Genomic DNA, 26690 nt, shown 5'->3' with positions numbered 1-26690 from the left:
TTGTGAATCCCTGACTGATGGGATTTAGCACAGAGCTTTCCAGAGAAAGCAGCTGTGCAGAAATTTGGGACAAACTCTGCCAAGGTCCAGATTTCCCTGCTGCCCGTGGTGTGGCCCATGCGGAGGCAGCTGTGCCCCTGCAGCCCACGGAGGGCACGAGGGGGTAGAGATCCACCTGCAGCCCCTGAGGAACCCTGCACGTGGGAGCAGGGGGATGCCTGAGCTTTGAGCCCGTGGGAAGCCCCTGCTGAGCAAGGTACTGGCAGAGGCACACAGAGCCATGCAGGGAGGAGCTTTGCATGTTGAAGCAGGTTTGCTGCAAGGCCTTGTGAGCCTGTGGGGGACCCAGGCTGGAGAAGGAGGGCCTGAAGGACTGACTCTGAGGAAGAGTGACCCACGTGGCAGCAGGCTGTGGGGAGCTGTTTCCCGTGGGATGGACTCCAGCTGGAGAAGTTCCTGGAGAACTATTTCACGTGGCAGGGACCCTATGCTGGAGATGGGCAAGGACTCCGACTCCTCTTCCTGAGCAGCAGCAGCAACAATGTGGATGAAGTGACCAGAACCCAAATTCCTGTCTCCCTGTGCCACTGGGGGAAGACAAGGGAGGCTTTGGGAAGGAGGGAGGGCTGGGAAAAATTGATTGTGAGATTTGTTTGGCTTTTCATGATCTTGCCCTGATGCTGGGAGTAATCAATTCAATCGATATTGAAGAACTGAGGCAGTTTTGCCCATGACGGGGAAGGAGGAGGGATCTCTCCTTGTCCTTATCTCAATCCAGAGACCCTTGGTTCTGTTTGCTCTGCCCTGTCCAGGTGCAGAGGGCAGGGACAGAGCAGCTCTTGTGTCTCACCAGGGTCAATCCACTGCACACCTCCAAGCCTGGTGAGTCCACAACCTCTCTGGGCAACCTAGCCCAGTGCCCAGAGACACTTCAAGGCAATAATTTCTTCCTAAAACTTTACTGAAACCTGCCCTCCCTCAGCTTCAGGCAATTCCCCCTGTCCTGTGCCTGAAGGCTGAAAGGAAAAGTCCCTATGCGACCTTCTGGTAGCCCTCTCCTGGTGGGTACTGGGAGGGTGCTGGGATGTGTCCCCTCAGTTCTACAAGTTCTCTACCCAAGTCCCACCAGTTGGTTGTCAGGGACATGGCAGAGTGTACAACCTTTGGCAGCCTGAGGCCACGTCGTCAAGGAGCAGAGGGATGGAAATCTCCTGCTGCAGGTGACATCATAAAGGCCAGAAGCAGTGGAAGCTGAGGCAGCTCCACGGCAGAGCCAACAGGAGGCAAGCGCAGCGTGGCCTGTCCTTGTGCTTCCCTGTCGCTTCCCTCTTGCTGCCTTTTGGCAGGCGTGACCTCCATTGGAAGTTACCCCGCATCTTCTGCAGCCACCAGAGGAACACCAGGAAGAAATGGCTGCAATTGGCCCTTGGATCAACCTTCCTCCTTGCGAGGTTGACAGACTGGCAGAGGTTGCTGAGCTGATCATCTCTGCTCTCTCCTCAGCCAGCTGCAGGAAAAAGCTGGCGCTGGCCTTGAAGAAGGAAGGCTACATTCCCAAGCTCTTACAGCTCTTCCAGTTCTGTGAGGAGTTACAGCTCAGCCAGGCCTTGCAGCATTTGTCAGCCATTATTCAGGGCATTCTGTGGCTTGACCAAGCAGCTGTGCTGGAGGTGATGCTGTCGCAGGAGTGTATCATGGATGTGGTCGGATGCCTTGAGTACGGGCCTTCTTTGGCACAGCCCAAATGGCACCGACAGCTCCTGTGGCGAACAACCAAGCTGAAGGAGCTTCCTCCCATCCGAGACCCTGAGCTCCAGCAAAAATTCCACCAGATGTACTGGGCACAGTTTATTCGGGCTGTCATCTTGCCCAAGGTCTCTGGGGTGGGAGGGGCTTCTCTGCCCAGCCTCACCTCCTTCATCAACTGCAAGAAAGAGGAGATCTTCCGTGTGCTGGAGGTAAGTGGCTTCTAACCTGTTCTCAATGGCTTGGGACCTACCTGGAGTTGCCAAGGGATCGCTGTTCATCAGACATGCTTGCATGTGCACAAGATGGCAATGACTCTGTTATGAACAAGGCTTGGTGATTGGCTCATGCAAATGAGGAAGAATTGTTGAGTATGATGGGGAGAAGTTCTGTTAAGGTTTACAGTTCTTTTGACATGTACTTTTGTTGTTCCAATATGGTTTTGCACCCTTTTCTGTTCTCCCTTCAATCCTCCCCTCCCCTTTTGTGGTTGCTGCCCGGCAGCTCTGGCTCACAGGGCTGTAAAAACAATCGAGGCAGGGAGGACATTTCCCCCTTTTGAGAGGCGGCAGAGAGTGGGGGGCACTTGCTGCTGGCAGGGTAACGTGGCACCGCCAATCAGGAGAGGAGAAGGGCTCAACCAATGAAAGGCAGGGAAGGACTGACTGACAGGCCTTGGGAGGAGCCAAGTGCCCATATATGGTAAGGGCAGTGACTGTGGGTGGGGCCAGAGGGACATATTAGGACTGCTCATGAATATTAATGAGGGTGATGCAACCTCGAGTGTCTAAAAGGCAGAGACGCCATTTTGTGAGCTGAGCCTCTGGTGGGCAGGAGTCCCATGAAGCTCCCAGGGCTCTTCCCTCTTCGCTTTGTAATTTTAATGGGTTCAAATTAAATTTTATTTACTCATTCCCACCCAGATTTTGAATAGTTTATAACAATCCCCCTTCTTTCTCCTCCTTGGATTCTGTAGTTTAAAAGGGAAGAGTTTTTGGAAGGATCTAAAGATTCCTGAATGGGCTGTCAAGAGTTTCAAGTTCTTCTCTTGGGTGGCCAAGCAACAGACTGCTTTGGAGCTGGTTTGTGGGGGGAGCTGGGGAAGAAGCACCTTTTGGATTCCCTCTCAGGGCCAGGTGCAATGTCTATGGAACTCAGTCTGAACCTGAGATGCCAGAGAGCAGGCTCAGGGAGAATGTTGCCAGTGCTGCTTCCCACGGGTAGGGGTGCCAAGAAATTTGGGAACAGAGAGAGCAGAAAGCATCCAAAGCCTTGGGAAATGATGATGATGGTGATTATGTTCACCTTGGTTTTCTTGTCCTTTGGAGCCTTAAGCAATGGGGGAATTGAAATTCTTGGCCAGAAGGGAGCTCTTGTCCTAGAGGTGATGAAGTCTCTCTTGGGAGGAGAGGCTGTGACTGTGCCAAGCCAGGGTTGGGGCAGAAGTGCAGAGCAGAGCATCTGCAAGGGGGGAGCTGGTTTGAGTGCGAGGAAGGGCAACCAAGCCATGGCTGCAGCCAGCTGGAAACCTGTTCATCTGCTCCCTCTTGCTATGGGGGCCTGAAAAGATGCTTTGCAGGGTTGTAGCTGCACAAGAGGGAAAGGGATCCCTGTGGATGTTCTCAGGGCAGGGAGAGCAGGGCAGGTGCCACATGGGACAAGCTGTGTCTCAGCTGCCTCTTTGGGAGCTCCCACTTTTCAGGAGCCTCCCCTGAGCTCAGCTTCCCCTGTGGCTCTGGGCTTCTGCCCCTGCTTCTGCTGCACACAGGCAGTGCTGAAACAATGCCCTGGGAAGGAAGGATCCTGCAGGATCTGTGTGCTCTGGCAATGGCCTTTGTTGGGCTACAGTGAATGGAGGGGTGGACTGTTGGGCTTGCAGTGGGGATTCCTCTCAAGATGGAAGTTCTGTCCTTCCAGAGGGCAGTTGTGTCAGTTGTGTTCCTTTTGTGTGTTCTGCAGAAAGACCAGAAATTCTGGTCAGAAGTTCTGGTCCAGTTAACAGATGAAGCTACAGGTGCCCACCAGCGATGGGAATTGGTGAGTCAGTGCTTGCGGGCTTGAAAGGAGAGGGATGAAGGACAAAAAGGGAAACTGTTCCTGAGGCCTTCTGCAGTCCTTGAGGTCTTTCTGCAACCCAGGAACTCTTGCCAGTGCAGCTTGAATTCATATAAGTCCTCACTTAAAGAAATATTTGTGGCAACATAAGCTCTGATTTCTTTGTCATAAATCAGGATTTCCTTGTGTGGAAAGGACCAGGATGGAACTGACACCCTCGACTTCAAGCTCTGCTTTCTTCCCAGAGTGTTTCAGCATCCCAGAGAACTTTATTTCTGTATTTGAGGTCTTTCTGAGGTCAAGGCCAAGTGATGGATTTCTTCTTTCTCTGTGTTTCTTTTCCATAGCTTTGCTTTGTTCATGTTAGGAAAGCTTGGGGGAGATGCCACAAGAAGAAGACCATTCTCTAGGAAGGTCCAGACTCGAACTCTGCTAGAAATTGTAACCCTTTCCTCCTTTCAGAGAGTTGTCTTACACCAAAGACACCGGAAATTCTTTTTCCTCTGCAACAGGTGAACTTTCTGAAGGACTTCTGTGCCTTTTCCGTCCCGTTTCACCAGAACAGAGAGGCATTTTTACAAAGTTTGATCAAGCTGGGACTTCTTCCTGCTCTTGAAATTCTACTGGTAAGTGAAAACTTGCAGCTGCTTTACTCAAAGCAGGAAAGGCCAGAGCCACTGGCATGCTTGTTGGACCTGCTGAACACTTGTGTGTCCCTTTACTCACATACCTTGGCTCTGCTGAGAGTGGAAGTGGGTAGGACCAGCCACAATCCCAAAGTTCCCACAGCTCTTCCAAGTGCCTGCTTGGGTCGTCTTGATTCTTTTGACTCTGCACCAGGGGTGAATTCTGTGCTGAGTGCAGTCCTTGGGACAAGGCAGAGTTAAGATGGAAGGAGACTCTTTGCCACAGGGCAGGTGCATTGGTGTTATTTTCCTGGGGCTGTTGTAGTTGTGCTTGGACTGGGGCCAGAGAAGTCTTTTTAGCTTCTCTGGAGCTGTTGGCTCATTCTTTCCCAGAAGATCCTGTCCTCATGGTGGTAGCATATTTCTCTGTCCTGAGCAACAGTGGGTTAGGGTTTGTCCCTCCTTTGTCTGAGGCAGCTGTTGCCACCTGACCATTGCAGTCTGGGGTCAGGGCTGCTATTCATGTCAAACACCAGATTCTAGGGGTTTCTCTGCTGCAGGAACAACCTGGGAACTTGTCACAGTGCTGTGTTTCGAGACCTCAGCGTCTCCACACACGGCCAGCCGGGACACCACGACACGGGATGAGGATCAGTTGTGCGCCGAGCGACGATACTGATTCCTGTGGGTTCTTGTTTTGAGAGATCTTTGGCAGCGGTCTTAAAGTGACGAAGCAGAGGCAGGGTGGGAGGCAGTGAGCAGCGTTTATTGTGCGGCAAGCGCGATCTCTCGCGCCTGCGTCTGCTCTCGCAACTGCCCCGAGGGCGGTTCTGTGTACACTTTTATACAGATGGTGTCAGGGAGGGGTAAAGGCAGAAACAACCAATAGAGGGAATCCTAGGGACCGTTAGACTGGTGCAATATTCAACTTTTGCCAGCCAGGGGACAGGGAGAAATACAAAACTCGCGGGCTTTCTGATGGTCAGAAAACTGACAGTTACGTCAGTTGCCGCAGGGGTACACGTGGATGAGGAGGGAACAAAGGAACATATAACAAACTTAATAAACTAAATTTCACACACCGCCACAGGAACTGAGCAAGGTATAGCACTGCCAGCAAAACATTTGTTCTGCTCCACTCAGCTTGGCAGCTTTAGGGGAAGGTTGTTTGAGTCCCTCACAGCCCTGTGTGGGAGAAGCACTAACATTCCCAGGAAGTTCAAGAACAACCTTTCACTTGCAAGCTTGAGAACATGAAGGCAGAATGAGGCACTTGCCAAGTTTTTAAACAACATCCAGGAAAAGGAAGACCCTTCACAAACTTGACCTTGGCAAATTTAACTGCCTTTAAGGTACCCACACAACAAGGCAGGGACTGGACTTGTTTAGTCTGATTTACAATCCATTTTGATGAGAAGAAAAAGTGAGGAGAAGAAAGAGACAGATTGACTTGTACAATTGGTACTTTGGTACAAAATGAATCAATTATGGGTAATAGATACGGAAGATCAGTGTCTCAGCTATTACAGCAAGGAAGTGGCACCATGGGAAAGGCTCCTGCTTAAATGAGGTCTCACAGATTGACAGGAAGTCTTGTGTGCCTTCTAAAAGAGGCAAAGAGTGGGCAAAAGAGGTTGCTGGTTTATTGTTGCTTCTCTGGAAACATATTACTGTGTTTCTCAGAGAAACTTGGGAAGGAAACCTTCCCAAAAGCTTTCACTCCCTTTTCTTTGCAGCTTTACCTGATGAGAAATAGCAAACCTGATTTACCCTACCAAATTATCTCTTTTTTCATAGGGAATGGATGATCTGCAAGTGGCATCTGCTGCCACAGATATCTTGTCCTATCTTGTTGACCTTTGTCCATTCCCGGTCCAAGAATTTGTCATGCAAGAGGCCCAGCAGAGGGACTATGTAAGTCAAAGTGGTTTGCAGGTGCTTGGATAGACCAATCTTAGGGCAAACAGGAAACAAACCAGCCAAACAAAATCTCAATTTTTCTATTTCATTTTTATTTCTATTACAAGAAACAAATGAAACTGATAGAAACCAGGAAACCCATTGCACTCTATAATTTTTGGGGGCTTCCTTTGTCTGGGTTCTTTGCAGGGCACCGACCTCATTCGTATGCTCATGAAGCAGATGGTGTGCCACCCTCTTGCTGCATTTGGAGGAGCTGATCAGGTCATGGAGCTGTTGCAGATGCTGCTTGATCCAGGAAATCTGCTGGCCACAGCTGAGGTAAGGGAATACAAAGAGCTGATGACACAGGACTGTCTCAGCCCAGGGAAACTCTCATCTTCTCGAGTGCTCTTCTTGTGGGCCCAGCATCTAAACAGGCTGGGTTTGGGGTTAGTGCTTGGCTGTGCTGTGTGATCTGAGCCAGAGTGGCAAGAAGCTCCAAAGGAGATGAAGTTTCTAGAGCCTGTGGCTGAGGCCAGGGCTGTGTCTGGCTCACTGTGCCCACAGTTACTCCCTGAAGCAGTGCTTCAGGGACACAGCATTGTCTGGCCAGAGCTCCCGCTGCCTGCAGGAGACAATTGGTAGCAGCAGAGTCTAAGAGACGCCCTGGCATCCCCAATCCACAGGTTCATACCCTGGAATGGACAGGAATACCTGGGAAAAAGTTGGTAGGTTGTCATGATGCAATGACTGCATTGAGAGAACCTGAAGGACACTTTGTCAAGCCTTGGGAGTCACAGTTGGATTGCCATGATAGACTGGCATTCCTGGTGGGGATTCTCTTGAGGATAGCAGGGTGGGCTGGGTGTCTCTCAGATTTCCTCCCAAAGAAAGAAATGGCTCTTTGTGCAGGGAACTCCTGTATGCTTCAGGCCCCACCAGAAAGATACAGGCAGAGCTGTTGGAGCCGAGGGAATTATCTGTAGGCTGTTTCTGCTGGTACTGCACTTTCTGACTGGGAAGGTCTCTGCCAAGGCCAGGATTTAATGAAGCCATTTTCTCCCTTAGGTATCCAGAATACTTGTATTTTTCAATTCCTTCTACACCCGCTGTCTTCCTGTTCTGACTGCGCTGCTTCTGGCCAATCCAGCAAAAGGTACCTAGGAAATAGCAAATGAGGATTTTTCCTTGTTTTCCCCCTTTGGAGGCTTGTAGAGTCTGGAAGGTACTGACAGGGGTGCTCCCATGATCAGCCAGTCAGGCCAGATAGGAATACACTTGAGGAAAAGGCTGCCCCCCAGGGACAGGGGTTCTGCAGGCAGCACTTTTCAGCCACTTCTTGCCCCTCCCTGACATGGCTTTCAGCTGTGCTTTATAGCAGATGGACCTCCTGGAGGAGAGTTGTTCATGGGGGTGGAGTTGGACTTGGATGCTTTCTAACAAGATTTGCTTCAAGGACCAAAAAATTCACCATTTTGTTGGTTGTTTTGTTCTCCTCCAAATTCTGCCTCCTGAAGCAACCCAGGAAAGCCAAAGTCCACTAAAACGATGTCAGGAACTGCAACAGCACCTGAGCTGGGTGGACAGCACAGGACATCTATTTTTTTTCCTTTTTTGCTCATCAAAGGCATTACTCTTTCTTGTAGATGATTATCAAACAGCACAGCTCCTGGCCTTAATTTTGGAGCTGCTGAGTTTTTGTGTGACGCGGCATAAGGAACACATGAGGGCTTACATCCTTCACTGGGATTTGCTAAGAAGAGTCCTCCTCTTGATCAGTTCCAAACACACATTTCTGGCCCTGAGTGAGTAGCTTTTGGCGTTTCCTTCTTCCAAGCTTAGTGTGTCCTGGGTGTAAGGTGTTCCACAGGACACTTGAACTCAGGATTCATGAGAAGACATGGGAATGAATTTCTGGACTGCAGCTCTGGCCTGTGGCTCTGGAATCACTGCTTTCCTCTCTTCACAAAGATGCTCTGCACTTCCTGAGGAAGATCATTGCCCAGAAGGATGAGGTTTATACCCATTATATCATCCAGGGAAACCTCTTGGCCCCCCTCGTGCACACTCTGCTGGACAATGGAGCTATGTCCAACCTGCTCCACTGGGCTGTGCTGGAGCTGTTTGAATTCCTCAGACTGGTGAGTTCAGCTTCAGCTTGGGCACGGCCGTGGCCTCTCAGCTCAACAGGCCCAGTGCAGCCTCCCACTTCAATGCAAGTGTCACAGACAGCCTCGGGACACTGCTGACTCTAGTGTCCCTTGGCATGGGAAGATTAATCATTCTTTCCAGATTCCAGCTCTTGGCTTCAGGAGCAATCTGAATTGCACACAATTGCTCCAGACAAAAGTGTTTTGGCTCTGGCCAAGGAATCTGCTCCTTTACAAAGGAAACTTGGAAGCTTTCTGTAATGCGGCCTGTGCCCACTGGAGACTTCAGACCGTGTTTTGTTCCTCTGCAGGAAGACTGTCAGTCCCTGGTTACCCATGTCATCGAGAACTTCTATCCTGCACTGGAATCCATCACCTATGTGCAGACATTCCAGGGACTGAAGAGGAAATATGAGAGAGACAAGCACCGACAAAAGCAGAGTGTGCACAGGTAGGCCTCAGTCTCTGTGCTGGGAGCCTGGCAGGGACTGCCCTACAGCAGAGCTGCTCCTTGGTTTTCTCTTTGCCAGAGTCAGCAGGGGCAGGTGGCTGGCACTGACTTTGTTTTTCCTTCTGGAGGAAAACTTCCAGGATGAGAGGAAAGCCACCTCTGCCTTTCCTTACAGCCCCCTGGAGTAGAGCTGCTCTTGCTCAGGGCATTCCTTGCTCCTCTCAGAAAGCCCTGAGCTTCCCCAGAGCAGAATCTTGCTCTGTCCCTATGAGGGAGGATTCAGCCTGCCTGGGCCTCAGCCAGTGGCTGCTGTGTCTTACAGGGAGGACACAAGTGCCCATGGAGCTGGATTGCCTTCCCACATGGGCCACACTCCCTCCAAACTCTGCAAGTCATTGCTGATCCTGGCTGAGTTAGAAGCAGCACCAAAGCTGAAATCACTTGTCCTGTGTCTCTACAGGGCTCCTTCCTTCTTGGGCAGAGGTGCAAGAGCATCAGAGCAAGAACAACAAATTATCATCGAAGGAGCCCAAGGCGGGGCAGCTCAGACACCACCAACTAGCTTCAAGGGCTCCTCTTCAAAGAAGGCAACCCCGTGCCTCCTGCTGAGGGCCTCCAAGGTGGGAGAACTGGGCTGAGCTGCTGCCCTGGCCATGGGCAGTGGAGCTGCCGTGCCAGGCCTGGCCCAGGGCTATGCTGCACGGGCAGCAACAACCTGGGGCTTGCAGGGGAGCTTAGTTAGGGCTCAATTCACTCAAGCCCTGCCCAGGGACCCTGACTGCTGGGGGGGGAAGCCTAAGAAAGGATGGGCTGGCCTTGGAGTCTGGTGCTGATCTGGGGACACAGTCTGATCTTTCATCTTCTGGATCCCTGAACTGGGGCTACTCCTTGGCTCTTGCCATGCCCCCTTGCTGGTCTGGCCGGGGCATGGACAGAGGAGATGGCATTTGCATGTACAAAATTGCACCTTTCTAAGTATTCTTTCAACGCGAGAATTTCCTTTTTTCCTTTTTCCATTTGGCAGAGACATCAACCAGTGGAGTCTAACAATGATCAAGAGGAGGAAGTTCCAAAGAAAAGACCGCGTCTGGCCTGAGGAAGCCCATATTTTGGTGTTTTAGGGCTAGAAATAGTTGGATGTTAAATAGTTATATAGTTGAATAGTGTTAATAGGTAAAAAGTTGTATTTAGTTTGTATTAGTTGTAATAGTTTGTATTAGGTTTAGCTTGTTTGTTAATAGATTTGCTGTTTTCTGTAGATAGATAAGTTGGTAGAATTTGTTCAAGAAGGAAAAGTTTGTTTTCTGTTCAAGTTCCCAATAAAAATGTTTGATTAACAGATTAATGCTGAGCTGTAAAATTCAGTAATTGACATGTGACTCTGTAATTGTAGATGACGTATTATTGATAAGTGTTACTGGGATAAAATGTTCCATGAAATTGGAATGGGCATGTTTGCCTGTTTTGCTGGGAGCTCCTGAACTGTACAGTCGACCATGGAATGCCGTGGGGAATGGGGGACCTGTCCTGGTCTCATTTCCAGTCTCCCCAAGCGAAACCAGGAAAGGGTTCCAAAAGATTTCTATAAACCTTCATGGGAATTGCTGGTGTTATAAACAACTCAAACCCTGGGTGGGAATGAGTATATAAAATTTAATTTGAACCCATTAAAATTACAAAGCGAAGAGGGAAGAGCACTGGGAGCTTCATGGGACTCTTGCCCACCAGAGGCTCAGCTCACAAAATGGCGTCTCTGCCTTTTAGACACTCGAGGTTGCATCACCCTCATTAATATTCATGAGCAGTCCTAATATGTCCCTCTGGCCCCACCCACAGTCACTGCCCTTACCATATATGGGCACGTGGCTCCTCCCAAGGCCTGTCAGTCAGTCCTTCCCTGCCTTTCATTGGCTGAGCCCTTCTCCTCTCCTGATTGGCGGTGCCACGTTACCCTGCCAGCAGCAAGTGCCCCCCACTCTCTGCCGCCTCTCAAAAGGGGGAAATGTCCTCCCTGCCTCGATTGTTTTTACAGCCCTGTGAGCCAGAGCTGCCGGGCAGCAACCACAAAAGGGGAGGGGAGGATTGAAGGGAGAACAGAAAAGGGTGCAAAACCATATTGGAACAAAAAAAGCGCATGTCAAAAACTGTAAACTTTAATAGAACTTCTCCCCACCATACTTAATAACTCCTTATTTGCATGAGCCAATCACTACACCTTACCAACAATCCCCCCTTTTTCTCTTGATACTTCATTTATTTGGCTTATGCAAATGATTTTCATTTCCAATTTCATTACAACACTTGGAATTGATCAACCCAACATTAACCATATTTACTTGAAGCTGTCTAACCAAACATCAACCATATTACAACATTCAATAATAAAATACCAATTCATATAGTGTCTAGTGAAATCAACTTCCCTTGACTTGTTCTCCTTATATCTGACTATATCAACTTGAACTATACTCGAATGAATCATAATAGCATCTGGTGATGTGGTTAAGGGCAGCAAACCCCTTAGGCCTCCCTGAACAAAATGATTGATGCCCCTCATGCCATGGGCAATCTCCTGCCATAAAAGATAAGTGACAGACAAAAATAGGAGTAACAGAGGTTCAATATGGCTTTTACTTTCACCTACCATGCCTTACGGGGTTGCTACCCATGGCAGGTGTGTATGATCTTCCTGGTGGCAAGTACAGAGGCCAACCCCCTTGCCCTCCATCCCTTTGTCACTTCTCCCAAATTTGCCAACCTTCCCATTTTAGTTGACTTTAGTACTTTTTCCATTATGGTTTTTTCCTGGGCCTCTGAGCCCTTCCCATTCAACAGACAGTGGTAGTTTCCATCCACAGAGAGAGATAACCACAGTAATACATGTACAATACCGGTCTATATAGTGTCTAATAAAATCAACTTCTACAAACTACAAACTTCCCCCAATATTTGATTACACTGACTTGAACTGTATGTTGGGCCATTTCTCCGTGTCATTAGCTCATACCTTTTGTATATTAGGTGTGCTTCCCCCTAGCAGGTCTCTTATTTCGTGGTTTCCTCTTAGGACCATGACTCTCTGAAGAGGCCCACCAAACTGTTTTTGATCTGTGGGTATAGTCACCAAATGCATGTTCTGGACCACACTGGTTATTAATCAGACAAAACATGGCATTACACAGGGGAAGAATAGGAGTCCTGCTAATGAGCATAATATCATAAATGCTAACCTTTTCCACCAAGCCCCTCTGAATAATTTATCCCACCAATCACTGATCAATATGGGTGCCCACTTCTGGATTTGTACATGTGCAGTTTTTCTTATTTTCCTTGCCACATCCATCACTGCCTCTCCATTACCATCTATCTGTAGACAACAGTGTGATGTATTAAACTTTCCACACACACCTCCCTCTTCAGCCAATAGATAGTGCAAGGCCGATCTATTTTGATAAACTGCTGCCCTGGTCTGCCTTTGCTGTTTTGTTATCAGTTCCAAAGCTGAGGCAGTTTGATTACTTATTATTTCAACCACAGCCTGTAACTATATTATTCAGTTAAGCATGTATATAGGAGTACGGTAACCCCAACTACCGTCTTGAGCCCAGGTGGCAGGTCCATAAGTTTCTATGATCCTTTCTGGTGGCCACTCATCCTTCCCCCACATCTGGGTACCTCCAATCTGGTCTCTCCAAGACCTTTTAAGCTCTTCACATACTGGTACCCCTAATTCATTTCCCTTTTGCAAAGGCTATAGGAAAAAACAGGTTGTATCAATCCTAGGGTACTGCTTCCTCTCCATTCTGGGGGTGACTTTGTGTATGCTCTCCTCTTGCAAATCCAAAACAAGCCATTCGGGGATACTCACATCTTAGAGCTGTTTCCTGTGTTTGACCAATATGGAGCTATTCTGGGAATGTCTTCATATGGGTTGATCTTTTCAGGGGAGGAACGCATGTTTCATTGGAAGAGACCTTCGTCCCTATCATACTGACACTGAGTCATTGCTCATTCTCCACAGCTGCTGAAGTATTGTTATTGTTTTTGGGACGACAGAAATAATTATATTACTCCAAATCTTCTTGGAAGGCATATAGCAATGTTTATTAATGGCACAGCCTTTTTATACACTGTTCTGATACAATTGGACATAATTGGTCATTCAGACTAACATCTCTTTGTAAACATCTTTGCAAGTAAACAAGATGGAAAAACAGCAGGTGCAAAGATTAGAAATTGTTTGGAATGTCTTCTCCCAGCTCTTCCAGAGCAATGCCTGGGAAAGTCTACCTGACTTGCTTTCTCACAGGCTCTGCTGCTGCCTGATACCTAAAAATCTCTCTTTGATCAGGCTGTCAGCATCCACACTGAAGAGCTAAGGGGATCCACCAGATGTTGGTTCCGTTTGTTACCTTATATCTTATACAAGGGGTCTTTCCTACTTTCTTTAGAGGAGGCCCTCCCAGTTCTTCAAATACACTCCACACCTACACTCTCTGAGTTTAGTACCCACCCTTCAGGTCAATCAGTCCTCTGCCCCTCAATTTGGTTCCATTTTAGTAATTCGGCAGGACTTAAGCTTACCCCTTTCCATGGCCACTCCTCTGTCATTGATGGTCCTCCACATACCCACCAGTCAGAGAGAGTGAATTCCCGACTTCTTCTTTTCCCTAGGTCCACAAATAGGTTCTGTCCTCATATAGGTAGCTCCATTTAATTCTCCAGGTTTTTTTGTATCTTTATGTATATGTCCAGTTTTTGTATTTGGGTGAATACTGGTGGGCTTGCCAGCTCTTTGGCAGTATCCCATATTATTTCTTGTTTTACTAGATCTTGCATTCCATTCCACCTCTGTCTGAGAGATCCCAATATCCAGTTTTAGAAAAACAGATCCACTGCTCTCCCCATGTATACCCCAACCCATTCCTGATTCCCCTGGTCTTAAATTTTTCGCCACCGGGTTTGTCCTTGAATGCTACAAGTTTCTGGCTTCTTTGGGTAATAACAAACTCTATGTGAGTGTGGGTCACCAGATAAGAACCCTGGGTATTTCCATAAAATAGAGTTTGATAACACTTCTGGCATAGGTATGCTTGGGTCCCTGAGCACATAAAGAGTAGAATAAGGAGTAGAATAAGCACCAGAGGTCTAGCAGGATTCCCAGTTCCACAAACACAGCTTATGGGGTTGTTGCCTATAGCTGGACCCTTATGTGGTAAGTAGGGACATCCATCTGGGCTTGCCCTCTGGCCATGTAGACTCAGCTCCATATCATACAGAGCCCCTGCCAGCATTGGACATACAGGGTTTGACTCCTGTTGATGTTTTCTTGTCATTTGCTTCTGGATATATCAGAATGGTTTGAACCCATAGTACAAAATCACAATATATTGGAATCGTCTGTTGGGAGGATTACTATACCAATACTGGCTACACCAACCCAGAATGTGTTACATTTGGATATTTCAGACAAAGTATGCAGCTAGGAAGGACTCTGTAGGTCTTGCACCTGACATACCAAGACACATCACCTTCACTTATGGAATGATAACCTTAGATCCCCCCATTGTTCATGGAGAAATCAAACCACCTTAGGGATGATGTATGAGTCTGTACAGTCTTTTGTTCTTTGGGTATCCCAAACCACCAATACAATTCACAAGGAGGTTTTCTTCAGTGGGGTTCTACTTGCCACATTGGAAGTTAGTGTCTTGCTTTTCCAGGTTGCCCATAGCTGTTGGGAGAAGGATGCTATAGTCTGCTGGCCAAGTTCATTTTCAAGGCCTTCACCCTGTTGGTGTGGCCCACCCTTGTTTAATGGTCTTGAGTTTGTCTCAGTTGTTATCAACACATGAAAGGGACCTTCTCACTGTGATTAAGAGTTGGTCATCTCAAAATTTCTAACCCTTAAGAATGTGAGAGGAAGACCATATTATCTTATCCACATTTTGGATTTAGCAAACAATGTGCTGCATGCCTGATTTGATGCTGTGCTTCAATGCCAACACATCAACATGTGCTCACAGAACCCTCCATCACCATCGTCAAAGATTCCTGCACCACAGGGTGCCAGCCTACCCTCGAAGATGGGCTGAGTCTGAAAACAGGCAGCATTTTCCAAGTCTCTAATCTGTCTTCTTTACATTTCATTCAACTTTTACACCAGTCCTCAAGCTCCCTCGGAATTGAAATGTGGTGATGGACACCTTTAACAATTCACGTCCCCTCTGGCCTTGTGCACAGGAAGTTGTCTGGGCATGCTGTGATTGTCTAAAATACACTGTGAAATTTATAGAGAAATTTTTTTTTCTTCTCTACATAGCTTTGAATGCTGCTAAAACACTGTGGAGTACTTCATAAGAAGAAAAAACAAGAGTCAAGTGATCACTACCTTCAACTTTAGGAGCCTGTTTCAGAATCTCATTATCATTTAATCAAATTTTTTAATTGCACAAGCTTAATCCCTTACACCCTTCCAAGGAAGAAGGACGTTAGCTAACTCAGACTGGATGACTTCCACCCATTATTTTAATTGTAATGTACATCATGTCCAGTTTTCCTTGATTCTCTGGTCCTGCCCATGCAATTGGGTTTCTTTTCTTCTCATCATCTTCTTTTAGTTTGAAGTTTCACTATCATTTCCCCTTCTTTTGGCAATACCCCAATTCCTAATTGTACTTGCAAATCCTTCTCCAAGAAAATTACATCCCACCTCCTGGTATTGATAACGCATACCTACAGATGTGTGGCCAATCACTAAGGATTCCATCTGTAGCATGCAAGGTGATCTTTCTAATGGCAAATGGAAACATAACCCTGTGGATCACTGGGACTACTGGATCACAAAACTTCCACATGAACATTTGAACCTCAAGAATTGGAAATGCTTGGCTCTGGAAGAATGGATTTTTGTGTTACATTTTATTACCACAAAGATGGAGAAGTTGGCAGTCTAGATCGAGAGTCAAAATCAAAAATGATAGAAAATTATTAGGTGAGATTTTCCCCATACCACCCTGCGTACAAAAATCAGAGCCAATGGTGTAATTACACCTGATCCATCACGTTGTGGTCCAGTAGTCATCCACTCCAACTGCCTCTGGGTATGTTTCTCATTTGTGGGGATAGAGCATGGCCAGGCATCCCATCTTATATTAAAGGCAGACCATGTAGCTTGGGGAGGCTCACCTTACTGGCACCCAACATTAAAATAGTATACAAGAAAAAATTAGAGCAAAAAAATCTACACATTATTTCTAAGCCAATTGCAAAGATGACATAACTTATTGGAGGAAAAGCAAGAGAATTGCAACCTTTTTGTTACTGCCTTGGGCAGCTGCAGCCAAAGCATGAGGTCAATTAGATCATCTCGGGTGCCTACTAATGCTACCTCTATTGCCTTAAGTGACCTGCTCTCAGACATTGAAACCATTAGACATACCACCTTAGAAAACAGGGCAGCGATAGACCTTTTACTCCTGGCACATGGGCATGGCTGTGAGGATTTTGAAGGAATGTGCTGCATGAACCCATCCAGCCACAGTGAGTCAATTCATAAGAGCATTCAAGTACTACAGGAAAGATTTAAGAAGCTTCTGTTTGAAGATAAAGACTGGTTTAATTAACTGTTTAAGGCTTGGGGTCTAAGAGGTTGGGCTTTGTCCACAGTTAAAATGACGTTAATTTTCATTATTGTCATAGTTGTATTGTTAATATTTTTGTGCCTGTTTACATGTTTCTATAAGACTTTACAAAAATCCTTTTGTTCCATCTTTTTAGTCAAAAGAGAAGGGGGAGATGTGGGCATCAGCCTGGCAGAGGCACAGGGCCAGACAGATCTCACCCCTGGCAAGCCAGACCTCAGCTTCTAGCCCTGGGAGGCATTTGTTTAACTTAAGGTAAGACACAGATCTCCTCCCAGGTGACTTTGCCGTTATTATGTTAACCCAAGTTCTGCTCCCCTGTTAGTTATCAATGTTCCAGATTTGGTCATGTTTCTAGGACCCTCTATCCCCAAGCCTATATATTGCCACTCCTCCCTCATTTCTGATCTTTGGTGTTTTGTCCTTGCAACGTGTGGTTTCTGGGCACTATCCCTATTTTATTTTTCCATTAAAGTTGAGTTTTCTTTTTCAGATGCACTATTGCACCAGCTCCTTTCTCAGCACTGCGTTTGCCCTGAACATCAGGGAACCTAAAAGACGTGTCACAGCCACCCTCACTCTGTGACACATCAGGTAACCCTGGCCCCTCCTAAAGTCTGCTGATCAACTCTTCTTTGCTGCCCATTGGTGGAGACTGCTTTCATGCAGCTGGATTGGAGGTCAGGTGTTGTCATGCTGTGGCTCCTAGGTACAAGCCTTCCCTCCTCCCAAATGCCTGATGCAAGGGGCACAGGTCCATGCCCTCCTATCACCGTGGAGGCCTAGCCAGAAAACAGACTGGGGACACAGATCTGGGTGCAACAGAGCAGCAGGGCAGAAGACCTGCCCCTTAGTTTATTTTGCCATTATATACCTGTGGCAAGGTGACCATGGATTGGAGAAGGGTATCGCCACCTCTCCTGCCACATTGGTCCAGGAGGCTGTCATTCAACCTCCCCTTCTCTTGGAGAAGGAATTCATAACATTGCCAATATTTACAAAACATGGTCCTGTGTTTACAATTCACCGGCGTGAGAAACTGCACATTTCTCCTTTAATATGAACGCTCAGCAAACCAGGAAAATTCATGGCAACACCCTCCCTCCACATGTCCCGACTACCAGGCCATTCCTGGGTGTCGTGGTCCACTCAGCGATCCCTGAGGTGCAGCAACACTTCTTGGACAGAGGTGTCTTTATAAAGACACCTGGATCTGTCTGGGGCACAGGCACTCTGGGTGGTGGTGATTACAGCTCTTTTAGAATGCCACCTGAGCAGCACAGTGGCAAAGCCACTGTGGGCGACACAGGAATGGAGCAGAGACAGGCTTTCTCATCTTCCAGATCCTTCTTATTGGTTGGGAACTGTTGAGGAAGAGACCCCGAGATCTCAGGAGAGCGCGATTTTTTAGGGGCAGAAAGGGGTAGGGTTTAAAGCTTGGACCACTGGGGAATGGGATTGAGGAAAGGGCCAATCAGGGGAAGGATCCAAAACTAACCAACTGGGAGAGGGAAAACCAGTCCAAAACTAACCAGTCAGGAGGGGGAGGCTGTGAACTGGGGATACAGTCAGGGGGAGAACAGAGTTTAACATACACCACTGGCTGCAGAGGCTAAATGGCAGTTTGCTTACTGCTGGCTCTCCAAGGGAGGGTGAGGTCATCTGGGGGTGGCCTAGGGGCCACCACACCTTGGTAACCATAAGGGAGGGGGAGGGGAGGGAAGGGGACTATGGGGAGAACAGAGGACATTTAAACAACAAATCACTATAATATAACTATACATCAATAAAACTTCTCTTAACATACACATAATAGTCATCCTTTAATTGCGAGACACAACCATCGCATTACCCATCTATAACACTCCTGTGTGCTGGGCTGATCCCCCAGCATGGGCATCAGGGGATGGGGGGGATTCTGCCCCTCTGCCCCGCTCACGTGAGACCCCACCCACAGAGTTGCTTCCCACCCTGGAGCCCAGCACAGGAAGAACATAAAGCTGTTGCAGCAAGTCCAGAGGAGGCCACAGAGATGACTTAGAGAGTTAAGGAAAGCTGAGAGAATTGGTATTGTTCAGACTGGAATATTGAAGGCCTTGTGGTGGCCTAATTGCAACCTCCCAGTACCTTAACAGAACTGACAAGGAAGATGAAGAGAGACTATTTACAAGGTCCTGGAGTAACAGGACATGGGGGAACAGTTTTAGACTGTAAGAAGAGAGATTTAGTTTGGATATTGGGAGTAAATTCCTCCCTATGAGAGTGGTGAGGCCCTAGCACAGGTTGCCCAGAGAAGCTGTGGCTGTCCCATCTGTGAAAGTGTTCAAGGCCAGACTGTATGGGGCTTAGAGCCTGGTCTAGTGGAAGGTGTCCCTGCACATGGCAGGAGGGGGGAATGAGATAAGCTTTAAGATTCCTTCCAACTCAAACCATTCTGGGATTCTATCCTTTTATGATATGAAGCATGAGAAGGTGATCACCCACCCCACAACCCATGTCCTGCTCCCCAGGAATGTGTGCAGAGGGATCCCAGCCTGCAGCAACCCACAGCTGAAAGCCTTTTTCACCCAATGAGAATGATTTGGTGTTGATTTGCTGTAATTAACTTGTCCTGTTGCTTTTACACCCATCTGAGAGGGACCAATCTGACATTTATTTATGCCTCAATATATGTTACGTTCTTATAGGGGTTGCAGATGTGCTGGCAGCCCTGTACCCAGGAAGGCTTTGCCTGGCAGGCAGTCAGGCACACAAAGCCTCCACGATCTGGCCGTGAGCTGCCCCCGCCATGACCGGTGGAGTACATGCCCGGATGCCTGCCAAAAATGCCAGCCAAGTCGGGCTGAGCGTTAGTATATGGAAGCAGCTAGCTGCGACACAACGGGAGCCATTTTCTTAGGGTAACTTGGAGGGCTCGGGAGCTCGCCTGTACGGCCTGCCCGGCCCCCCTCTCTCTTTCCTCTCTGTTTCCCTGTCCTGTTTCCTTGTCTGCCCCCGTCCTGCCCTGCTTTGCCATTCCCGCGAGGCCGCCCCAGGGTTCCGCTGTTCCCCCGGCGGAGCGGGCGCTGCTGGCACTCAGCCGCCGCTGCCGTGCTCTGTGCCGCCCGGCTCCACGCCCGCAGCGCCTGGCCCGCAGCCGCCCCGACCCTGGGAACACGCGGCCGCTGGCTCCAGGGGCGCGCCCGTGGCCACGACAGCCTGTTCTCCCCGGGGGAAGGAACACGCAGCCTGCTGCTGTTGGGAAATCGTGCCCAGCCCGCCCCGGTAGCTTCGGAGATGCATCGCGGTTCGCAGCACACATGTCCTGACAGACAGCCGGGGTTCTTGAGGTAACGCTGTTCCTGTCTTCTGTTTCGTTCTCCGTCTCTCGTTTTCCCTCTCTGCTCTTTTTTTTTTTCCTATCCCTCTTTAGTAAGAACACTTACTCTTTTTTTTTTTTTTAATCAATAAACGGTTCTCAGATATAATATTGTCGTGTTTGCCCTTTATTTTTGTCTGAGAAATCGATCAAAAAGAATCCATCCTGACTCCCTTTTTATAGCAGAACGGGAACACCACCTCAACAGCCACTGTCTTTACCATCCACTGTCAGGAGCTCCACACTTTAGTCTGTCACATGAAGCTCTTGTCCTCATTGCTCTTATCTGAACCATTTGTGTTCTAGTAATTCCAAACTCCAAGTTTGCAATTTTATACTGTCATGTCAACCATTATATGGCCCTTCAATGAATATTGAACAGCTCTTAATGTGGCTCCTAACTCTGTTCATTAGAGTGGGTCATGATATTTTGCACAGTGGGGGATATCAGATACACAGCTCCTAGGGGTTTTCCTGGAGCTTTGCTGAAAACTGCTGGAGTTGTTTTAAGGCTGACGAGCAAATGCTATCTGCTCTGGGGGATTTGTCATTTATCATTCAGCAGCGTAGCCGTGCTGAGATTCCTCCAGTAAAGAGTCTGAGGCAAATCCTCCGTCCAGCAGCTGGGTACCGTAGAATAACTTGACGGAGAGGGGCAGCCCCTGCACCGCTAGCGCTGAGGTGCTGCGGTGATGCTCAGCGGGACGGGGCGGACGCGCAGCCACGAGAGGGGGCTCGGGGAAGGCGCAGCGAAGCCAAGGCAAACGTCTGATTCCAAACCTCAGCGCAGAACGGGTCCAGCTGGAAGGGAGCAGCCGGGGGGCTCTGCCGGAGGGAGCCCCGCAGGTCCCCGCTCGCCTTCCGGGGGAAGCCCGGGCTCGGGGTTAACCAGGGGAAGCCAGACATTGAAATACTGAATGTATGCGATCACGCATGTTTGTCGCCCGCTATTTTTCCCGGGGACTCTTTAAATTAATCTTTGAATGTCCGGAGAATCAAAAGTTCTTGTAATAGTTCTTCTCTAAAGTCTGTAACCTTGCACAAATCCTGTATTAGTGTGGCGGAAGAGTTGCACAAAGTTCTGATAAGCCTTCCTGTCTTCTGAGCTTTTCGAGGAGAATGAATTTTGTTTCATGAAGGTTTCAGAAGTCAGAAGTTGTTTTGTTTGTTTGTTTGTTTTTTTAATGTTCCTTTTGCCAGGGTTAGAGAGTTTTCACAGACCTACTAATGATTGCTTAGCTCTTGCTTGCAAATCTACAGGTTCCGGCATTTCCTCAATAAAATCAGCCACTTGTCTGACTGGCAGCTGCTGGACCGAGCCGCTCTGGGAGCTCCGCACCCCTCTGTCCGTGCCGATGGCAGCGGGATATTTGTCACGAGACTCCAGAGAAGGGAACGGAGCTGGGGAAGGGTCTGGAGCACCAGGAGCGGCTGAGGGAGCTGGGGGGCTCAGCCTGGAGAAAAGGAGGCCCAGGGGGACCTTGTGGCTCTGCACAACTCCCTGACAGGAGGGAGCAGCCAGGGAGGGTCAGGCTCTGTTCCCAGGGAACAGGGACAGGACAGGAGGAAACGGCATCAGGCTGTGCCCGGGAAAAGTAAGCCCGGGTTGGATATTAGTAAGAATTTCTTCCCAGAAAGGGCGGTCAGGCATTTGGAAGGGGCTGGCCGGGGCAGTGGTGGAGTCCCCATCTCTGAAGGCACGACGTCCAAGGGACGACTGGACGTGGCACTCAGTGCTCTGGGCTGGGTGGCCAGGTGACGATCGGGCACAGGTTGGAGCCGATGATCCCCGAGGTCCTTTCCCCCCTCAGCGGTTCCGGGATTCTGTGAGTCCGGGGAGGGCGTGACCCGGGGAAGCCACAGGAATAGCGCCCAACCACGCCCGCGCGCGGGGGCCGCCGGGAGTTGTAGTCCTGGTCGCGCCCAGGTGCGGCGCCGCGCGGGGGCCGTCGGGAGTAGCGGCCGCCCCGCGGCAGGTGCGGCGCCGCCCCCGCCCGAACTACATGTCCCGGGGTGCCGCGGGGCGCGCGTGGCGCGGGCGCGGCGGCGGCGGTGGGGGCGTAGCGAAGATGGCGGCGGGAGCCCTGCGCCCCGCTCCGGGCTGAGCGCGGCGCGGCCCCGCGCGGCCCTCAGAGCGGCGGCGGCGATGTCCGAGCCGGAGCACCTGGGCGGGAAGCGGGCCGAGTCGGCGCGGCTGCGGCGGGCCGAGCAGCTGCGGCGCTGGAAGGGCTCCCTGACCGAGCAGGAGCCGGTGGCGGCGGGGGGCGGCCGCGGCCGGCATCGCGGCGCGGGGGGGTCCCGCGTCCGCTTCGAGGAGGGCGCCGTGTTCCTGGCCGCCTGCTCCAGCGGCGACACCGAGGAGGTGAAGAGACTGCTGGGCCGCGGCGCCCGCATCAACACCACCAATGTGGACGGGCTGACAGCCCTGCACCAGGTACCGGAGCCGGGGGGGCGGCCTGACTGTGTATGCCCGCGGTCAGCACCGGGCCGAGGGGCACAGCGGTGTCTGCAGCCCCGGCCGGGGGTGTTGGTAAACAAACGGTGCAGTACGCTTTGATCCGGGCCCCGTCCGGCGCCTTCAGCCGGTGTCAGAACACAGACCGAGGTGGTTCCAGTCGGGCAGTGGGATGTGCCAACTTTTCCCAGGGTTATTAAGTAGGTTAATTAACAAAATAAAGCAGGGCCTGGCAAGGCTGCGGGCCTGACCAGGCGGCCAATTTATCAATTTTTTAAAAATCCTATGATGTGATTGGGATCTCCTGAAGTGTCGGGAAAATTTCCCACGAGGACTATGAATTTTGCAAGGTCAGGAGTGTCTAGCCAGTTTGTGTGTTGTGTTTTATCAGAGTTGCCGTGAAACTCGCCAGACTGCTCGGCGGAGAGCAGAGAGCGGCCACATGGCCGATTAGCAACGTAGATTCTATTAATAGTGATCCAAATGTGAAGATGGTACAAAGTGGTCATAGGAATTGGCTGCAGAGCGATAAAGCCTTGACTGTTAAGAAACATGTGCTGTGTTCCATCCGTAGCTTTTGCTGCCCTGGTATAAATCAGCAGGAATGCAAGGGAACACGCAAAACTGCCTCCCCGAAATATTGGGAAACCTGTTGCTGTCCAAGACTGATTGAGAATTTAGCAGAGCGTGTGAAATCAGTGTCTCATATTGGTGCATCTGGTCAGTGAAATGAATATGATTTGGATCCAGGCCAGCTTTGGGAAAAAAATTTTCTTAGCTCAAGATAGTGTAGATTAAGCGTGTACTGTAGCAACAGGAGTGGGGGAAAAAAGCACAGTTCAGGAATAACATCTGGAACTAATGTGTTTGTAAAGAATAATGTGTTAACAGCACAAATAGCAGGACAGTTCTTGAGTTAATCAGGATTTCTTCTTTGCTGGGCTGGTGTTATGGAAGCATTTGGGATATGTACAAAGTGGTTTAGGAGCTTGCTGGCTCTGGGCTGTTAGGGAACAAGGGGCAGGAAGATTCATTCATTTTTGTTTGGACTTCCAAAAATAAGTTGTGAAGTGAAGAGCATGCAAGCTTACAGACTGTCACGTTGAATAAGACTTCAGCTGGCAGAGCAGTGACCTTTGTAATGGCTGGACCTTTTTCTTGGTTATTTGTGGAGTTTGGTATAGCAACAGCAAATAAATTGCCCTGCCTTAGTAATCTCCAGTACACCCCATGTACATTTATTATCAAATAAGTGGTCCTGTAGACACTAGTAAAAACCTACTACTGTAAAGCTGGTTATTCAAAGCATTTTGACAGCCAAGAAGGCTGAATTTAAGGTGGATACATGGTAGAGTTGGGATGACCTCATGAAGGGTTTCCAGGAAGGATCGACTCTGATCCCCTCAGAAGGGCCTGGGTCTCTTGCTGCTGTGGGTAGTGTGAAGTGTCTGGTGAAGTGCGCTGGACTGTGACAGCAGGCAGTGAGCTCAGCAAGGTCACACTCCTGGAGACCGTACCAAGCCATGTATTGAGAGGCAGGCTGCAAATTGAATTCTGTATACGTAAAGGATACAGAATTGTATCCTATGTGCCTGAGGAGCCCAGTATCGGGTGACACTGACTAGTAACACCTAGGGCTTGATACTTGGAAGAGCTTGGATGAGTGAGCGGTGGAGCAGATGCTGGCAGTACCAGCCAGCTGCTTATGTGAAGTGTTTCTTCACAAACTTGACAGAAAGGGAGGGTGACCTTACTGTGATTGGAATAAAAACTTTGTTCCAATGTCCTGTGAATGTAATAACAGTTTTGCTGAAGAGTGAAAAGGTGTTCCTGCACACCCAAATGGAGCAAATGCTGTTTTGTTAAAGGTTTTGCTGTGCATGTGTATCCCGAGTCTGTAAATCTCTATCAGATTAAAATGTTTATTAGTATGGTCAGGGAGGTTGTTATGAGTTCCTTTCTCTGAATCTGTCCAAAATAGGTTTGTTTTCATGTTGCTTGGAGAATAATGCTGCCTATGATAAAGCATCTGCCGAGGCCAGTTGGGGATCCTCAACAACAACTGGACAACTGGAGTGATGTAGTACATGTGAGGATATTTAAATAACTTTTCTTAGTATTAGAAGCACAATGTTACATTACAGGGCAGATGATAGTGAGAGTGTGTTGTTGTTTAATACCTGTGCAACCAAATGACCACTCAATGAGGAAGGAAATCCTACATATTGAAAAGAGCTGGCTTTGTTGATAGAAACATCAGGTAAATTTTTTTTGTTGTTGTTAGAGAATTAAATATATGGGACTTGCTCTGCATGAGCAATCAGGTCTTTTTAGGTAATGGAAGGGTTAACCAAGTCAATTGACTTAATTTTTCAGAGTCGGCAGCTGCTCCCACAAAACCTAAGACAAATCTTACAAATCAGGTTAGTTTGTTTGAAGCACAGGGTGGCCCCAGATATTGTGTGTGTTCACAAAGGTAAAATTACACTTGCTCTGGTATCTGGGCCACTGTGGCTAAGATCCATTGTGTATTTGCTGTGTGAGAAGCTGGCTTGGCTATTTATAGCCACAAAGCTGTATTTTGAAAATAACCTTTTCAATTACAAGTGATGTTTCTGAGCCTGCAGCCTGTGTCACTGCCCTCTTTGGAGGCATCAGGTGCTGCACAGACCTGCACCACAGCCTGGAACCTGTAGGGTGGCTTCAGCTGTGCTTTGTCTACCTCAATGCCTGCAGAATGTTCGTGGATGAGCATCAGTCCCGTATTTTCAATTATTATCTTACGTTATATTCACTGAATTATTTTTGACAATGGTTTTGTGTCTAATGCAGAATGGAAAGGGAGGTATTAGTTAAATGTGAGTGAACATTTAGGAATCATCAAGAAAACTGCTATCAGTTGGTGAAATGAACTATTGGTGGCAGTTTAACTTCTCTAATGTTTGCAGGTGGTGGGAAATTGGTATGAGCTGCTCCTCTGTCTCCTGGGTGACAGATAAAACCAAAGAATAAACTTGTATGAAAATTGAGTCTTAAGGGAAAAACATTCTGCTGTTTCTAGTTGGGAAAGCATCTCCAAGTGTAATAATAGCAAAGCTTGTTTGTCTTCAAGGACTTGTTCACAAAGGATGACAGCAAAAATTGTTTATCCTCTGTCTGTCCTTTGATGATTTACTCTCTGTTTCCCTTTGGCCTGTTCCAAGGAGAAGTGAGTTGCTCATGAAGTAACTCCTGTGTCATTTACAGTACTCTGCAGTACCTTGGTGCTTGCTGTTGACTTTGTTTTCAGGTGCTGGGTGCCTGTGCTAATTCAGGAGCTGCTTCCTGAATAGTCAGGTACTTTGTGCAGTGACTTTGGGTTAGGTGGGGACTGTTTGTTATTCTCAGTTTGTTATTCCTCCTTCTGAGCCAGAGCTGTAAAACTGCAGGCATGTCTGGTTGCTCCTCAGAGCTTTATAAAATGGTAGCTGTGTCAGAAGGTTTGGGCAATTTTCAGTTGCTGCTCAGCAAGTTTGCCATTTCCTCATACGGGCTGTGTGCAGCCATAACAAAGCAGGAAGCAGCAGAATTTTTGGACAGTCCGGAAACCAAACAGAGGTAACAGAGAGCACTCTGCCCCATTACAACAGTCTGGAGACTGTTGGAAGAGGGATTGATATGCTAACACTGGAACAAAATCTGGGGGCTGAAGGGCAGGAGGAAAAGATTCCCCCACCACTTCCATGCTCAGTACTAAACCATGTCCCTAGGTGCCACAACTATACACCTTGTGAACACTTTCAGGGATGGTGACTCCACGATGTCACTGGGTAACTTGTGCCAGGGCCTGACCACCCTTCTGGCAAGAAATTTTCTGTAATATTCAACCTAAACCTCCTCTGGCACAGCCTGAGACTTTTCTCTCTCAACCTGTCCCTGTTCCCTGGGAGCAGAGCCTGACCTCACCCAGCACGCTCCTGGGAGTTGTGCAGACCCAGAAGGTCCCCCCCTGAGCCTCCTTTTCTCCAGGCTCAGCTCCCTCAGCTGCTCCTGGTACTCCAGACCCTTCCCAGCTCCATTCCCTTCTCTGGACACAAAATTTCTTAATCCCCAAAAGATAACAGCTGGTCTATGCCCTAAAAGATGAGGAGATAACACAACTTACAGTGGCACAACAACTCGAATGAATGTTCAGGTGCCCCATCTTTGGGGCATCACAGCTGTGGTTTAAGGTAGTTCAGCTTCTGATCTTTAAGTTGATAGCCAGGTGATGATAGCCTCATAAATCAGGCTGCATTTTTCAAGATTGGATGGCTACATTGCCT

The 26690-nt window shown here is 48.6% G+C and overlaps 2 protein-coding genes across 8 annotated transcripts in view; both read left to right on the top strand.

Annotated features, from left to right (window-relative positions):
- Positions 1–1358: 1358 nt before the first annotated feature.
- On the top strand, positions 1359–10198 carry LOC134561572 (serine/threonine-protein phosphatase 4 regulatory subunit 3-like; the record flags this gene model as incomplete). The annotated part of the gene is made up of 11 exons (XM_063418704.1): positions 1359–1958; positions 3706–3783; positions 4314–4427; positions 6225–6341; positions 6537–6668; positions 7398–7485; positions 7976–8134; positions 8301–8470; positions 8791–8930; positions 9391–9550; positions 9955–10198. Coding segments are annotated over 11 exons (1830 nt in total), but the record flags the coding sequence as incomplete, so codon positions are not given.
- Positions 10199–21876: 11678 nt separating this feature from the next.
- PPP1R12B (protein phosphatase 1 regulatory subunit 12B) overlaps positions 21877–26690 on the top strand; it is a 132149-nt gene continuing 127335 nt past the window's right edge. For 3 of the 7 annotated variants that reach the window (XM_063418415.1, XM_063418417.1, XM_063418416.1), the window contains exon 1: positions 21877–22365. In XM_063418415.1, coding sequence (XP_063274485.1) covers positions 22078–22365 — 288 coding nt within the window. In that variant the 5' untranslated portion in view covers positions 21877–22077. The remainder of the gene's footprint in view (positions 22366–26690) is intronic. The other 4 variants (XM_063418419.1, XM_063418418.1, XM_063418414.1 and 1 more) reach the window with 3 other exon arrangements.

Source organism: Prinia subflava, chromosome 23, assembly GCF_021018805.1.
Source record: "Prinia subflava isolate CZ2003 ecotype Zambia chromosome 23, Cam_Psub_1.2, whole genome shotgun sequence".
Lineage (NCBI taxonomy): Eukaryota > Metazoa > Chordata > Aves > Passeriformes > Cisticolidae > Prinia > Prinia subflava.
Note: the sequence above shows the minus strand (reverse complement) of the source record. Positions and strands in the feature narration are given on the sequence as shown.